The 17,306-nt window shown below is 36.6% G+C and overlaps 1 protein-coding gene across 3 annotated transcripts in view; it reads right to left on the bottom strand.

Annotated features, from left to right (window-relative positions):
- Positions 1 to 17,306, bottom strand: part of RPS6KA6 (ribosomal protein S6 kinase A6) — a 43,373-nt gene that overhangs the window by 5,505 nt on the left and 20,562 nt on the right. For all 3 annotated transcript variants that reach the window (XM_037408008.1, XM_037408009.1, XM_037408010.1), the window contains 15 exons: positions 16,092 to 16,198; positions 15,780 to 15,817; positions 13,941 to 14,083; positions 13,028 to 13,098; positions 11,680 to 11,768; positions 11,165 to 11,229; positions 9,066 to 9,168; positions 7,620 to 7,744; positions 7,205 to 7,330; positions 6,583 to 6,672; positions 5,754 to 5,912; positions 5,142 to 5,303; positions 4,663 to 4,739; positions 2,827 to 2,944; positions 781 to 921 (listed from right to left, as the gene is read on the bottom strand). In XM_037408008.1, the coding sequence (XP_037263905.1) occupies positions 781 to 921; positions 2,827 to 2,944; positions 4,663 to 4,739; positions 5,142 to 5,303; positions 5,754 to 5,912; positions 6,583 to 6,672; positions 7,205 to 7,330; positions 7,620 to 7,744; positions 9,066 to 9,168; positions 11,165 to 11,229; positions 11,680 to 11,768; positions 13,028 to 13,098; positions 13,941 to 14,083; positions 15,780 to 15,817; positions 16,092 to 16,198 (1,614 nt within the window). The remainder of the gene's footprint in view (positions 1 to 780; positions 922 to 2,826; positions 2,945 to 4,662; positions 4,740 to 5,141; positions 5,304 to 5,753; positions 5,913 to 6,582; positions 6,673 to 7,204; positions 7,331 to 7,619; positions 7,745 to 9,065; positions 9,169 to 11,164; positions 11,230 to 11,679; positions 11,769 to 13,027; positions 13,099 to 13,940; positions 14,084 to 15,779; positions 15,818 to 16,091; positions 16,199 to 17,306) is intronic.

Here is a 17,306-nt window from a genome sequence, read left to right as displayed (position 1 = left end):
AAAAAACCACCCAACAAAACCCAAATCCATTAAAAAATGTATTGCTGAAACTGTCAGGCTTCCAAGCACAGGTGTCTGAGATTTTTCTTTCTTACGTATTTCTTTTACGTATCTGAGATGTAGGAGTAACCTTTTAATGTGGGTCAGAATTTTAGTATCTTTCAAGCTACATTAGCATCAATTTCTCAAATACAGCCACTTAAGTGACTATTCGCGTCCTGACTTACGAAGACAACACAATTAAGACTGGCTATCGCAGGTCCTTGTTTTTGAATCCGGCAAAGCTAACGAAGTCAACTTAAAAGCCGCCTGCATACAGTAGAATGATTGTGTTTCACAAGTCAGAAACACAGATACAGAACAAACTGGTAAAATACTGGTGGGAAAACTGTGGTGTAGTTTATTAATTTATGTTAGGAAAGCACAACATGAGCCAGTCATAGAAACAAATCCCAAAAAAGTGCCTGAATAAGAATACTAGGAGACTTACGGCAGTCTCAGTCTCAGATAACTTACTGGTCAGGTTCCTATATGGCCAAAGCTACCTTAATCTTTGAAAACAAACACCCAGAAAAATCTCTCCCTTTATACACAAGTTAAAAAAATTAGTTTACCAATAATTTGTCTGCTCACATAATTTAAATACGTATGTACTAGGGAAAACAAAAGAAAGCTCATTTCTAAAGAAAAAAGAAATAGTTCTGTCTGTAGCTCTAAAACCAACCCAATTCATTGTGCATTCATCATTTCCAGCAACGTTCAGCCTCCAGGCAGTTTTACCTTTACTAGATGTGGTGCATCTTGCCTGTTTAGTTGATAATGTGGCAACTGGTCCCTACAGGCTATCCATGAATGTTTTAGTACTTGCTCTGCTGTATATCGCTGATGTGGATCTACATGAAGCATATGTGATAACAAGTCCTAGAGAAAAATGAAAAAACACATACTATTCAGTTAAAATAATCTTATACAGACTATAAAGCATTAATTACGGCAGCAATGAAGAAAGTACCCTGTGTGGCAGGGATTAACACAATGCAAACACACACACACAAAAATCAGCAGATTGATTGGATCATTCTGTGCCTTGACACTGCAGAGGTCCAAAAACAATGTGTTGTACTATTTAATCAGTTTAACAGAGCAAGCCTTTATTGTAAAGAATCTTACTGTTGTTTTTGTGTTTCATATTTCAGTTTGTTATTAATATTTTAAAGAATAGAACACCTATTAAAATTTAGTACATAGGCTTTATGGAAGAAAGCTATTTACAAACATCTCATTCAGACTACACATTTGGAGTCTGCTGACTACGTATTACAACTGAATTCATATAGTGATATATTATCAATGAATTTTTCCTTTGAGGAGCTAATGTACAGAGCAAAGCCAACAGAAATGGACACTTGTTTTTGCCAGTTTAGCAGCATTAGCAATAAGCTACTAATTACAACATTGGTCAAAAGAAGAGCTGGGTGGGAAGGGCACAGAACAGAGAGAGCCTGAAAGAAAACAAAATATGAACAAGCTGACAGAATGTTCCCTTTGTTTTAGGCACAAAACGTTAACCATGCTTAAATATACAGAAGTGAATTACTTGTGCTAAGGCAGCATCAGCCAACAAGTATTCTGAATCACTCCTACTGAAATGAACAAACAGTGCTGTTTCAAAGGATCAGGAAAAGATTTAATATTAATGCCAAGCTTTATAAAAGGTAATGCTGGTGACTAAGATACCTACAGACCAGGCCAACACCAAACCCAGAGAACACATCCAGCAACTGATGAGACATCCAGCCTTAAATAAAAAGGACAGCTACATAATCAAGCTGATCAAGATTTTGGCAAGATATCCAGATATATTTGGTTCTTAAAGTACTAGTTTAATTGCTGAAAGTACTACCAATGACAAAAGATCCAATGATTTCAGCGTTGAACATTTAAGAAATCTCACTACAAAAAATTAACTTATTCATGCAAGACTGGTTAGCTACACTACTAGAATGAACAGATAATTGTAAAAACTCATCCTTCTGTTTAAGGAATCCCAAACACCAACTTTTGATCCAATAAAAATAAGGAAGAAAAAAATACTGATGATCCCAAAAGTCTACATTGGGACCTATCTTCTTTAAAATCTTTATCAGCAACTTGGGGGAAAGGACGAGAGTGCATTCTTGCCGAGTCTGCAGTGGGGCACCAAACTGGAGGTGTGGGGAAAGAGCTAATGAGTTCAAGGGCAGGGCAGGATGGAGTAACGGGCTAACCAGAGCCATACTAAATTCAGGATGGAAAAATGCAAGGTCTTGCACTTGGAAAAGAAGAAATTGTCACCTAAGTGGGACTGACTGACTGGCTGGGGACCACCTTTGCTGAGCAAGACCAGGCCATTTTGGTAGACAGCAAACTGAACCTGAACTACCGGCGTGACCTGGCATCCAAGAAGGTTGACGTCCCTTTAGTCTGCATGGCCAATGGAATGGAGACAGAGGATGAAGTAAAACAAGAGATGTTCTGGCTTGGAATCAGGAGCAGCTTTTTCTCATTACAGCAGCCAGGTGTTAGAGAAGGCTGCCCAGGAAAGCTGTTCAGTCTCCACCCTTGGAGGTTTCTGAAGTCAGACTGAATAAAGCCCTGAGCTACCTGGTCAGATCTCACAGCTGACCCTGCTCTGAGCAGGAGGTTGGACTAGACAGCCTTCATTGCAATAAAGTTTGCAGGTAATAATAGGAACTACTCTTTTAGACTAGTCTATTCTATACAGTTCAGCAGATGTTCATCTGCATTCTACAAAAGCATAAGAACAAAACCAAAACACATTTACACCTTTGCTGCATCTGAAACAGTGTCCCAGTTGCCTCCACTTAAAGAGAATTTTCCACTGCCTATCCGTACCAGGATCTCCTCTGGAGTATCGTTGGGACCATTGGCAAATGGAGTATAGCTGTTGAAAGAAAAAAAAGCAGAACAAAATGCACTGTTATACGTAAGGAGCTGCAAGAAATTGGTAAAAACTCATGAACCATTCTGATTAGATATCCCACTGCCAACAGTGCCAACACACTATATACTATTAAATACATTAGCATTTCATCTTTGAAACTATATTATTTTCTTTTTCCCATAATCGTGGTTAATCAAGTAGAATAAATAGGAAATGCAGACTAAAAAGAGGTCTTAATATCTTAATAATGCATCCTAATGAGCACAGACTTCCAAGTTAAACAGAAGTGATTCATCAACACAAATTATGCTAGATTACAAAAGCATGTGAAGTAATCCAAACCTGGAACAGTAACCTAACAGAACGGCCCAATAAAGCTGGAGCAATATTGTCTAATTAAATGCACATACCCTAAACACAGAGAATGAGCACAACGTACACACATCTATCATTTGTGGAAAAGCTACAACAAAATTTTCATGATAGTTTTTTTTTTACATGAGTGAGTTTGGGAGGCTGAAACCATATGATCATTGGGTTTGGGAGCTTGTAACAGTTCACAGGGTTTTCTGTAAATATGGCTTACTTTCTACAAATCCTAGCACGATGAGCTCAAAGTAAACTGGCAAATCTGAAAACTGATCTGAATCACTTAAATACACCTTTTAACAATGTCAAGAGTATTACGATGTTCTGGCATCTCTTATGATCATAGGCTAGCACCAAGTTAGTTTTAACTAAAACACCCAAATCTTACTCTGATTAAGCAGTTACATCATAATACCCCTTAGATTGCAAATTAGCTTGCAAACAATAATAAAGCCTAACGCATTCTATCTTAGTACTTTGAAAGCTCTGCATGGCTGAAAGATCAACCAGCACCAACAGATATTTAGGAACTATCCCAGCCAGTTAGTTCTAGTCTTCCAGTTGATGAGCTTAAGAGGAACAAAACTGGAAAGACAGGAACTCGTGCTGGACCATCCCTCCTCCACATTTTTGACCTGTCATACCTTTGTTCAGACAATGTTTCTCAAATATGCAGGCAGTATACTGCCCAATATCTGCATACTTCCACTTAAATCATACAGCAATCTGAGTTTTGATGACAGCTGTAGTGGTGATGGTGATTTTACACAGAGAAAGTACAAATTTACCAAGAGGAACAGTTTCCAATAGCTAGTAGTTATCTACTAAGACACAAAAAATCTGCTATTTTTCCGTTAGAGCAAAATTCAGAAAAACTTTTATCATTCAGCCACTAAGCACTTCATAGCACTTAATTAATGTTTAGTGGTTTTGAAAACTTAAGAGGTTAAAAGCCAGCATGTTCTACAACAGGGCCAGGAGTAAGCCTGTGGCAGTGGATACAAGAAGGTGGACTACAAGGGTACTAGGGTGGGAAGGACAAGAGGCAGAAGGAGATAGAAGAAAACCACCGCATACTTTCACAGACTAAACTCTCTCCTAGAAACCGGGAACAGTCTTTGGCATCCTCCATTCATGCACTGCAGAAGACAGAAGTCTACCTGAACCTACCTGTAAGATAAGCCCATTTTATGTATGCATTCATTTATAGCTTCCTGTTCCACCTCAGTGTCTTCGTCACTCTGCATTCAAATCAATGAGGTAATACCTCACAGTTTTAATGAAAGCATGGATTCATGCAGCATGCTGGAAGTTTAGCCAAACAAAAAAAGATAAGAACTATTTCTCACCCTGCCAACATTGTGTAAAGAAGAACACCCAAGCTCCATATGTCACAAGCAGCATCATATCCCTGTCTCATGAGAACCTAGAAAACAAAGAGTATTGAAGACTTTTCCTATATTAAAAAGGCACCCCAAACCAACAGCACTACACAGCCTAAGGAAGGGTAAGTCAATCCCAGGATAATTTCAGAGGCTTGATTATTTCTTTTTCAATATACAGGTTACTTACAGTACCTACCTACAATATTTTTTTCCCCAGAACATCATCTCTTAAGATTCTCAACAGGCTTACATTTATTTTTGAGGGTGGATTCTGCTATTTTTAAGGCAGGTTTATTATAAACATATGCATCAGTGTTTATAAAGTATGTATAATTATATTTAAGGAGAACTAGCAGAATTATTTTTTTTAAGTACTGCTAAAAAGCTTATGTACTTGATGCATCAAAAACAGCACAGACAAAACACACGGCAGCTTAAGATACCTCTGGTGCAACAAAGTTTGCAGTGTAGCATGGAGTTAGAAGTAATCCATTTTCTCCTCGAAGCTGTTTTGCAAATCCAAAATCACAAATTCTGATAGAATCAGCATTATTTGAATCATCCGTATATAAAATATTACTAGGTTTAAGGTCTCGATGCACTACCTTTAAACAAAGAAATTTTAAAATCCATCACTTAGAAGTTGCACGTACATTTATCTGCACACAATTTGCGATTTATAAAGGCTATTCTCTAGATTAATACAGTTATTAACATGTCTAGACAACTGTGTAACTTTCAAGTAACAAAAAATTCTAGTTCAAGTAATGTCACAAAAAAGTCTGCGGGCTCATAACACAACTAGAACTAACATAACCATTTGCCAACAAGCATAAGAGAACAAATACTTGCCGTTTCATAAACTGTAAAAGTAGAATCAAAAGGGCTTGCCAGAGTAACAGGGCAAGTTGTTTATATTATTCACCTTTGCCATAAAATACTCAAAAATCTTCTTCCCTTTTGCCATAAAAAACAAGCCAACCAAAGCACATAACAAAAGGCATTTGTTTATTCCAAGAAATATGAAAGAAGCTATGCCAGAAGAAGTCACTCACTCCTTGGCAGTGCAGGTAGTCCACAGTCTTTGTTATAGTGTATAACACAGCGCTAGCCTCTCGTTCCGAGAAGAACTTCTGTCTGAGGATTCGATCAAGCAGCTCTCCTCCTTTCATCAGTTCAGTGACAAGGTATATGAATCTACCATCATCATACACCTGATGAGAAGTTTAACAAGTGCATACACATATGAATACACACATATCTATTAAAAAGGATCATCTACAATTACACATACTGATAAATGAAGATTACAGACTAGATTGTTCACCTGCTCACATATGAGCATAAAGCACAAACAGCAGGGACTGTCCAATTTTATTCTGCAATTCAGAGCCTTAAAGCATGAAGTATAAGACAGCTTATGTGTCATTCTGTGAGATGTCTAGGTAATTGACTGTTAATTCATGACTTGTAATGAAATTTTTCAGCCTAGGAACTTCTGTTGTAGAAGAAGAGTAGCCCTACCACTCCCTATTGCCTCCCCTCCATGGGGGAATTTTTAGCTGCTGGCATTCTGTGTATACAGGACGACATACAACCGCATTTTCAGATTCAGATTACCAACACATCAGCTACTCATGTGAAATAAGAAACGTGACATTTCTTACCTTTACATCATCTCTTACTTCAAGTTCATTAAACAGCCTTTAGAAAAAATTAGTATCAGGACATTTTCAAATACTTGGCACTTTACTATATGTACTGCTCTCCCAATATATTTTACTATGTACAAGAAATTTAAGGAAGCCATACAAACCTCCCTACATCTATATTTATTTACTGAGTACTGTATAGTAAGAGGTAGCAGAGAAAAAAGGTACATACATCCTTTAAGGTAATAATATTTGGATGTTGTCCATAACGCATGAGAATCTCAATTTCTTCTGAAGGATCCCTCTTACTTTTATCAATTATCTGCAAAATACAGCAACAAGAAAAACAACTTGGCTACAGATTTAATAAAGACTTTTTTTTTGTTCTGTTGAAGAATATAAATACAAAACAAGTTTCTAGAGTTCGTTACTTCTTTTTAATCACAACTAATGCATCTTCCAGACTCACATTCCACTGTTAGTTCACCTCTTGCTCAATCCTTCCTACCAGTTAATACCACATCATCAATACAGTCTATTCTGCTCCAATGGACAAGGAAATGTAACAGACTATCCAAAGCATCACTAATTCCCTGCAGCCCAGTTCCACCCTTGCGGACCTTATTTTTTTTCAGGTGTTCTCGTCATCATAGAGTATTCTCAGCCTTCAAGATCGCAACTGCAAAGCCAGTTCTTCAACACCATAACTTTTACCCACAAAAACAGCTATAAAAGGCAATACACAACTCCAACAAATAAAACACTTTTTCATTTCTCACAGCATATTCATGTATTTAAATTTACAAATCCACTACACAATTTCAGAACTGTCAAAGTGAAATTTATTTAAGTACCTTTACAGCAAACTCCATGTTGGTAGCTATGTGTATACATCGCTTGCAAACAGAGTAGGAACCAACACCAATATCCTCCTTCAGTTCATACACATCAGTAAACTGGGCGCTGTTTCCATGAAGTTGCTTTAAAACACAAACACACGAAAGCTGTCATCTAAAGCAACAAGATGCTCTTTACCATAATATTGTTTCCAACAGCAAAAGTTTCTTCTGCTTGCCCATGCCTTCTCTTTCCAATTCTGCCTCCAGAAAAACTACAATTCACTTTTTAGAATTCAAAACTATCTCATGGAAGCACTTTAATAGAGCAAATTTTGTAACAGTCTCCCCAACAAAAAAAGAATAGACTGTAAACATTAAATATTGGTCAATCTTTGGCATGTCAAAACAGTTTCCCAATGAAAAGCGTTACCTGTACTATTGGCAGTATATTGGTGAGTGGTGATAGTTTATGATCTTCTACAGTAGTAGTTGCCACAAAACTAAATCCTTTGAAGAGCTGATGTGCATTCGCACTAGGTGGGACTCCTGGCGAATCTAGCAGCATACACATTTGATTAGCATGACTAAATCCCAGGAAGGCTATTTTTGAACATTCAGAAGAGATACATTAGAGAAATATTCTGAGGGAAGCAAAGTAAACAAGAGTAACACCAGATGTTGCATAAGACTTCTAGTTAAAGTTATCAGTCTTCTCTTACTTCTATTACACAAAGCAAGTATTCCTGCGTTTTAGTAATACTGCTAAACACTGCGGGAACTAATGTACAAATTCACGCTTTTAGGAAGAAGTTTATTGAAGCACAACACTACTTATGAGGAAAAAACCGAAGATCACAGCCTTATGTTCAAGGACTGCGTAAGCATGCCTGCAGATTTTGCTGCTTCAGTGGTGCATGCGCCACTGGCAAGGCAGAAGCGAGGCAATACAAGGATATTCAATTAGTAATACTATCAAATAATTAGAACCAAGTTTTCCTCAGGTTATATCGTGTGCACCTCCAAGTTCAATGTTTGAAATTTCACAGTAGGCACAGCTTGATAATTCTGTGTGGCCCATGCAAACCACAGACATTCTCCAAACAAACATGAGAAGTGGTTTTAAAAGTTAGATGCAGCAGTAAAGCAAAAAATTCACAAAAGAAAACCTGAAGTGAAACTTGAAGCATACTAAGCAGTAAGTGTTTACACTCACTGCCTTTGCTTCCAAGTTCAGTTACTTGGAAATTTTCATAGTGCGATAAATCTAAGGGATATTTTAAAGACAGTTTCAAGAAGCTTATGAAAATTTGAGATGTCTTTGCAACTGATCTAGCAGTACCCACTGTACGTTTTCCCCGCTCTTCTCTACCTTTGAATCACCATTTCCTCAAAGAGTAAAGTCAAATTTGGCATGGGTAGTGAAGGGAACAGCTCAATGAAGTAATTATGATTATGCTAGTTTTATAATTATTAAAATTAAATCTTTTAATAGGCTTGAGAAAGTTACTTAAAGCAAGTCATTTTCAGTGGAATACTGACCATAAAAATAATCACTGCTGTGATCAAGTTTAGTTTAGTTTACTTTTGGTATTAAATAATTCCCCCTTGCCAAACACTGCATGTCTGACTTGAAACCATAACTAGAAACTGTACTTAAGCTGTTGGTACTCCTTTTTTTTGTTGGCGAACCAAAGTTTAGCAGAATATTTCAAAGAATAGGAACCTGCTGAGCAGAACATACTCCTTTCAAAGTACTGGAACCCTGTTGCATCCCTTCCTTTTAATTTTGTCACTGGCTTTTTCGCTTGTTGTTGTGACATTAGCTTGACCCCTCTTGTCCTACGAGCCTCACCAATTTATAACCATGCACAATTACCTTTTGGTGTTTTTGCTGTGAATTCTGGATCAAAACAGAAGGTATCTTCCGGCTTTCCAGAAGCAGGTTTAAACGGGGGCTGAATTTCTCTTCTGAACAGTTTCTAAAGTAGAAGGACAAAGTCATGTAGTTAGGAGTCATTGAAACTTCCACAGGTGCTGTAATTTTGCCAAGCTAAAGAATAAGTAACTAAAATGTTATTGTTGTATTAAAACAACCTTCTGAAAGCGTGAGTAATATACAGCAAGTAGAAAACCACAAATATACATATGGAAAAACTGAGTTACTTTCACGTAACTTTGATTTGAAATGGTACGGGAAATGTTACCAAACAAGTCAAACGATACAGCGTCCTTTTTCCTTAATCTGCCTCATCTACCAGATCTGTACTTTTAAAACTACAACAGCAACCTCCTACTTATCACTAGTTCATCTCTCGCTTATTCAGAAGAACATGCAACAGCCATAGCACATCTTACCTTCCATCATCATCTCAGACCCGGGTCACTGATGGTGTTCTTAGAACCCTGAGAAACCCACCCCAAAAGGAAGATACGGAATAGTCTTCACCTTTCTGTTCCGGGTACCAGACAAAGATCTCCCACAAGTGACAGACATGTCCCTCTTGACAAGGAACTGTCAACTGTCAAAGCTCTATTCCAGGTTTTTCCTAATCTACTAAACTAAGTTGGGGAAGGAAGGGAAAGCAGAACAACAGCTCCTTTTTCTCCTCCTTCACTCAACATGCTTTAGAAAAATGCATTCCCCAACGCATCCCAAATCAGCAACAAGCCATGTTTACATTGAAGGCTGAGAAAATTTCATGTCAAACTATGTCAAAGCCCCATGTAAAGTTCAGAAAGTTCTGAGAACATTTTTTGGCATTTCTCTCATCCTTTCAGACCTATTTTTTGCAGTTTGCTACATTTAATATTCCTGCACAAGAAAATGCAGTGGATTTCATTTAAAAAAACCCCAACAAGCCTAAAACCCAAGGAAGAGGGACCTGAATTCATCCCAAAGAAATAATGAGATAAAACACAGAAGTGGTCATCAACACCACTACAGCGAAGCAAGTACAAAGCACTGCCAAATAAAAGAAAAAATAGAAAAAAAGAAAAAGAAAGAGTTAGAAACTGCAGATCTTTCAAACTTCCTTGCTGGTATTTATTTCAATATGAGTCCCTTAAAAAAAAAAAAAAAGAAAAAGGAAAGTAGATAATGAAGCCATAACAACACAACCTTCTCTTACAAAGCCTACTCACATAAAACAGTGAAGTTTTGCTGTTACTGGAATCAAACAGGACTATGGTAGCTGCTGCACAAACACAGCTAGAAAACCACCTTCTCAAATGTAAATACAAGGATAATGACAACGGGCTCTAAAGAAACAGCTCAGCACAGTACTGGCTAGCACTGCAGGTAGTCCTGTCAGCAGAGAAACATCTTATTTATTGTGTCTATCCTTTCGTAGGCATTATAGCAAAGGAGGGTTTTCAGAGTGGATTTATTTGATATAGAGGATCTTGGGTTTGAGAACGCTTCTGGGAAGCACATCTCAAAAGATTAGAGAACAGCAGAGGAAAAGCATCAAGCTGCTTGTTAAAATTTTAAACAAGCAATCACGAACTCATACGGACTTCTGATCATCTCAGAGCGCTGCAGCCAATACTTTGACTGTGAATGGGATATGACTGGTAAGATCGGAACGTGCTGTGGCTGACTAGAGAGAAGTCAAAGAGAATTAGTCACACCGACTTTTTGTGCCCTGCACGGATGCACTAGACAGACACTCACTGAAGAGAGATTCTTGTACACAGGAACACCAGCACCCTCCCCCAGCTACAAATGCTCTAACAGATAATTTAAGCTTTAGAATGCTGCAACTCTTAACTATTTAAAAAGTAAATGTGCAACTTATAATTAATACTCTCTATACCATAAACACTACAGCTCCAGATGCCAAGATTATAGCAAAGCCAGAATGTAAGTCAGCAGCACTGCAGTGTTTATTGTGCCCTATTCAGATGTAAATACTTGTAACCCTATAACACATACAAAAATTAAAAACAGCTTTATTCAAATAATTTTGTACTTACATTCCAGTCAACAGTAGAAAAAAAAGGATGTCTCTTGATTTCTTCAACTCCATCTGAACCAGCTCCTGAACAAAGAAAACACTGTATTTAAAACACTTCTGGGCAAAGTCTTTGAAGAAGATTGCACTAAAAATTAGTTTATTTGAACGAATTTTGCATAGACATGGTTATTTGAGGGAATTTTAAATACAGGAATATTCCAAGGACATAAAATGTTCAATTAAGTTGTGTATAACTCATCAGGGAGGCACACAGAGCACAAGAAGCCCATAAATACAGAGAATCAATATTCTTTGCTCTGACACTGTCAAAGCTTTGGCATGCTGCTAGAAGTCACTGGTCCAAAAAAGTAATCATTCATTAGCCAAACCCATGGAAGTCATGATCCAAGCTAAGAAGAAATGGTATCTAAGCCCAAACGTTACTGACCATCTGGCGCATGACTCTAGCAAATATTTTCTTTAAATACTCAACCAAACTTCTTTTATTTCAAAGATGCAAACAGATGAACCAACCTAATCTATTCGATGGGTTCCTTTTAAACAACATCCTCAAAAGACTTTGTGCTTCAGGGCTGAGGAACTGAGGCATTCCAAGTTTCGCTCTAAAGGAAAACAGAACAAATAAGAGGAAGAAATGTATCTTACTAAAAAGCTGTCTACATAAGACTTCATTGCACAATTTGATGTATCAAGGATCTATTCCAAAGTCTTGTAGAGTGTACACATTTAACTCATTAGCACTTAAGTTTCACATTGTATGAGTGGGTTAAAAAAAAAATAAATCCAAACCAAAAATCAACACATTGCAAACCTAAACAAAAAAACCACACCAGACCAAAAACCTGAAATCCCACCCAACCTCCCAAGTTTCATGCCAAAATAGAGTTAAATTATCATCTCAGGAATATGTAAGTATGTTCAAAGATATCTTCAAGTCACCAGGAAATTATCACCAAAATACCTCTACCAGAATCCATGCCAGAAGAGACTCACCAAGTCCAAATTACTTGCCCCTGAAGTGATTGCTAATATTTCTCTTGAAGCAAGAGCCTCTCGTTAAGCCATCATATAAAAGCTTAATGACTTTACCAAGCTTATTTTATGAAAACAATTGCACTAAGGCAAGAAATTCCTTATTTCTTGATGCAGAACTGCATCATCACTTACAGCTACAAGTGAGGACAGCGATCTAATCCACCTGCTTTGGCAGGTAACATCAGTATAAGCGCATAGTCGGGTAAGTTCAGACTGCTGTGCGTCTGTAAGAACACAGCTCCCCTCTCAACCCCTGCCTGCCTATCACCCCCTCCAAAGGCCCAAGGCTCTGCACGCGCTCCAAAGGAAATTCTTTGTTAGCTAAGCACAAATAAAGACGAGAACACATTTGCCCAACAGTTTCACTTACTAATCACCAGTTTACCCAGTCTGTCTTGTTAGACAGCTTCTGTTGTAACTGAGGTAATTTAATATGAAAAATATGAGCACATAAGTGCACTTTCCAAACATACCTACACAAAGCAACGCCTGATTAACTACTGCTTACAAAATAAGGTATGCTGTAACAGTAGCAAGAGAGCGTAACAACGTGAGCGGTAAATAATGCTGCTGTAATTCACAGTACTGCTTTACCTTCGTTATACACCTACAATGAAAACATGAATCCATTCCTAAGTTTTAATTTCTGTAGATGCTTACTAGTATTTGGATGGTCTGGGATCTAAACTTTATTGGGAGGCACTTCAGGTTTTTTATTCTTGTTCTATCTTAATGCTCTTCAAGCACAAGAAGTTATAACAAGCTGTTCAAACATGTTTAAAATTACATTTTCTGACTTTCCAAAATAGTAAGAAGGTATACTTACTTGAGTATCATATTCATAGTTTCATTTCGATCTTTACCTTGAAATGGTAGTGTACCAGTAAGCATTTCAAACTGAAAAGAACAAATGTTAATCTAAATCAACACTTCTTCCCCCAGTTGCTCAAACAAAGTGTTCAGTACTGTACTCTTCCCTATCTCTACATTAGGCATGCTGGCTTGAGCTTTTAAAAAATTATTTTAAAACCTTCACAAATCTAAATCTTGTTTTCATTGGCAGTTTACATGATAACAACAGTGCCAAGTGTAATGTAGCGGTGATGTAGGAATATTTTGCATCCATAAACTACTTTTAAACTAAAGTAATAAAATCCCTCCATAACCAAGTTTTTTAGATGTCGGCATGCTCTGAAAACAGCAAGAAGAATAAATTCTAAAACAGTACTTTACTTTTAATGTCAATACGCATATTTCAGCTGTTTGCTCTAACACATGACAGCAAAGGTGTAAGTGCTAGTGGTTACTGGCCTATTTCACTACTCCACTCCAGTATTCATTCAACAGTCTTACTCTTACAAAAAACCCAATTAATACTCCATCAAACCAAGTCTTCAGGTTTGGGTTTTTTTTTAAACTATCAACTAACATGTGAAATAAATATACACACTTAAGTTTCATACTGACTACAACTGTTCTAAACTACTAGTGGACTGCACACATGACTTTTATGGTTCCTGGTAAGTACTCCTTACAAGGCTAAGCAGGTGAAAAGCAAGTTTTATTCAAATTATTGCCATTTCAGTAGCAATTCAGTTATTGAATTCTCTCTTCCCCTTACCCAAGCATTTGTAATTAGACCTGGACAAGCTTATTCTAAGTACATTATTTCACATTGACTTAGACAAAGGCAGTGTGTTTGTGACCTTAAACAAGGTAAGCAATGAAGCATACAGTACCATGAGAACACCAAAGGACCACCAGTCAGCACTCTGGTTGTGCCCTCGCCTGTTTACTACTTCAGGTGCCATGTATTCTACAGTACCACAGAAAGAATAGGCCTTCTTCTCTTGATCTACTGATTCTTTGCTGAGTCCAAAGTCTACAACAACAGCATTACAAGAATACAGCCAGTAAAGAATTTCAGAAAAAACACAATACTGTATACAGTATTTCAAAAATCAAAGTATTGACAGCTTTTGTTTGTTGGCTTTCAGGAATATTATGTGATTATTCTAGCTCTTCATGGAACAAGAAACTCCAGATATCTAGAGATAGCATTAGACAGTTCAATACACACCACCAAAACCATTTTATAAGTCACATTAAATTGGTGATTAGCCATCAATATTACTACTAAAAATAACTAATTATTTGAAATACTACACATTTAGAGCCTTAAGATAATCAGAAGTTCTTATTTTCTGTTTACTGCCTGCCTTATTGACTCAAAAAATTGGATAGAAGTAAAAATAAGTTTCAAAGAGAACACAGCCTGCATGGTCTAGTATTACTGGATGATGAATAAATAAATCAGACTAAAAATATTGTTGTCATGTAAGACAGCATGGTTCTACAACCTGACTGAGGTTCAGTAAGGAACAGTCTGGCATATCTGCTCGCTTCATTCCCAGGATACTTTTTTCCCCTAGTTTGAATAATGCCATTAAACACACAAGTCCTTGATATCAGCCCAACTCTCAAGTAGATGCTCTCAAGCATCCTTTTTTTTTTTTTTTTTAAAAGGGAAGTGATTGCTAATCAATAATCCCATTAACTATTCTTCTACAGTTTCAGAAGGAAGCAAGAAATTTAGGATTTAATTGGATTTAAATATACCACACAGATTTTTTTAAATTATGCATTTTATAAAATTTTTTTCCATCATTATTCCATCAAGTCTTTTATGAAACACCTTCATTTTCTGTTGTAATCTAATAGCAATATCTATAGATCAAAATATATGATGAAATTTATAATACAAAAGCATCACCTTAAATGTAATTTAAAGCTTCAGAAATTCATTATTTGGTTTCCAAATAGTCACAGTCTTCTGTATACATAATTTATTAGAATTTTTAACTAGTATTTTAATTGTTCCTCACAGAACATTTTTCTGCAATTTTACACATTTAAAGGTGATAATCCAGAAATAAAACAAAAAAAAGTAATTTCTCAGAAGTCTTATTGTGCACTAAAGTTGTCTTACACCGAAAGCACCTCTGCCCCCTTTTAAAAGCCTCACAGTCAGCAGCTTTGGCCTGGGTCTACGCTGTCTTGATCCGCAGTTAAAAGGCGTTCCACAGCTAATCTTGTTACAGCTCCCTTTCTAACCTGAATAGTGGGTAGTTTTAGTTCAGGTGGTGGTGGTATGTTAACAAATAAAGCTCCTTTAAAAACCACATTCAACGTCTGGTTTTGTATTTGTAGCTACATTTCTTCTATTGTAACCACAGCAATTAGGATCTGCACTTTACAGCAATATTGCTGTTAACACTGCAACTTGACTTATGCAAACATGAGCCAACACGAAAACTGACTTCAATGGAACCTGCATGGACATCAGGATCTGGTAATTGATCAAAACCATCAGACACAGTCTCCGACTACCTACAATACTTCAATAAAAGTACTTAATACTATATAAAGAACCATTATATAGGGAAGGGATAACAATAAAAATCTTTCTAAATACTGGCTCACATACTCCAGCCACCACTATACATATGTTAGGCTTATAACAAAAAGCTTATACAGAAATATATTCAAAAAGTGCTGTACTAATAAGAGTTACCTACCTGTTAACTTGATATGTCCTGCTTCATCAAGCAAAATGCTGAAAATTAAAATTCACATTCACCAATACACATAAATAGGAATGTTTACATATAACATTTAAAATATAAGAGTTAATAATCTTTATCTCCAACTTCTGTTATTAATTTAACAAGCCAATATTATTTCATTTAAATCACAGATATATTTTTTACATTTTATATTTGTTTACGTAGTCTAACAAAAATATTCTTAACATTTTACATCACTATAGTGGAAGATGCAAAGCAACAAGCAAAATACACGTAATAGTGGTAAAATACATTTTACTTTACTTTTCTGGCTTCAGGTCCCTGTATACAATTCCCAAGCTGTGAAGGTGATCCAAAGCAAGGGCCAGTTCTGCGAGGTAGAATTTCACATCTTCCTCTGTAAACATAACCTAATAAGAACTGTATAGATTTACCTTCTGATCTTGTCTTCAGTTTTTAAAACTGCAATCTAAAACAAACAGTCCTGTCTGCCTAAATTTCAAAGACTTAGAAGTACCTTATGAACTCAAATTTAATGAATTCACCTAACAGAAATTACGTCTTAATATAGGCTAATCAGCAGGTATAGAAAAGAACTACCCGCAATACTTAAACAAAACCATCAGCAGTTACTGCAGAGCATTAGCTAACTTTTAACGTAATAAATTTCATTGTTATCTTTGGTGTTATTGACCACCAGCACTCCTCCTGCCACAATCCTATACAGACTGTTTTCCACTGCATCATAAAATTTAGTATATGGCTGCTGTATTGGGTGACTGTCTCTGTGAACTCACATTAACAGTAAAAAAAAAAAGTAGAAATAATTTAGAAAAAAGTATGCAAATTAAACACTTTGGTGAAAATAACAACAATGTGAAAATCTGCAGCAGGCGTTAAAGAACCTACTTCACTCTTCCTAGGGAAAGAAATTTGAAGAACCCCATCGAGATACTCAAAAACTGAGTGAAGTTGCACAGAGAGCATTTGAGAGATGTGTTTCTATCCCAAACACTCAACAGGTTGCTTCTCATTTTATATACAAGAATCATACCTGCCTTGGCTCTTGTCATGTTCTACAAATTACTGCCAAAGCTAGTAATCTTTAAATTACTGGAATTGAATCTGACATTTAAGTGAACTATTCCCTTATTTGTTGAAAGCACCAGGAACAAGAACAACCATCCCAACTGCACGGCAGACAGCTAACAAGACTTATATTAACGTAACTGGGCTTATTGATTTAGTAGTACACTGATCTGTACTTCAAATTGCACATACGTTACCCGTTCTACTGGCAACAGAAATATTCCTCATTTCCATAAAGATAGGTATTAACATTGTATGAATAAAGCTGTTAAGCTACACAAAATTTCACCTTGATTTTTTAAAGAGCAATTTTCATACTGTTTTCATCTACATCCAAAAGAACAAGAGGAAACCTCTGGGATATCATTACTCCTTGGAGTAGCCAAAATGCAAATCTCAGAGTACAATGATGCTAAATGGTAACCTAAA

This window comes from Falco rusticolus, chromosome 14, assembly GCF_015220075.1.
Source record: "Falco rusticolus isolate bFalRus1 chromosome 14, bFalRus1.pri, whole genome shotgun sequence".
Taxonomy (NCBI): domain Eukaryota; kingdom Metazoa; phylum Chordata; class Aves; order Falconiformes; family Falconidae; genus Falco; species Falco rusticolus.
Note: the sequence above shows the minus strand (reverse complement) of the source record. Positions and strands in the feature narration are given on the sequence as shown.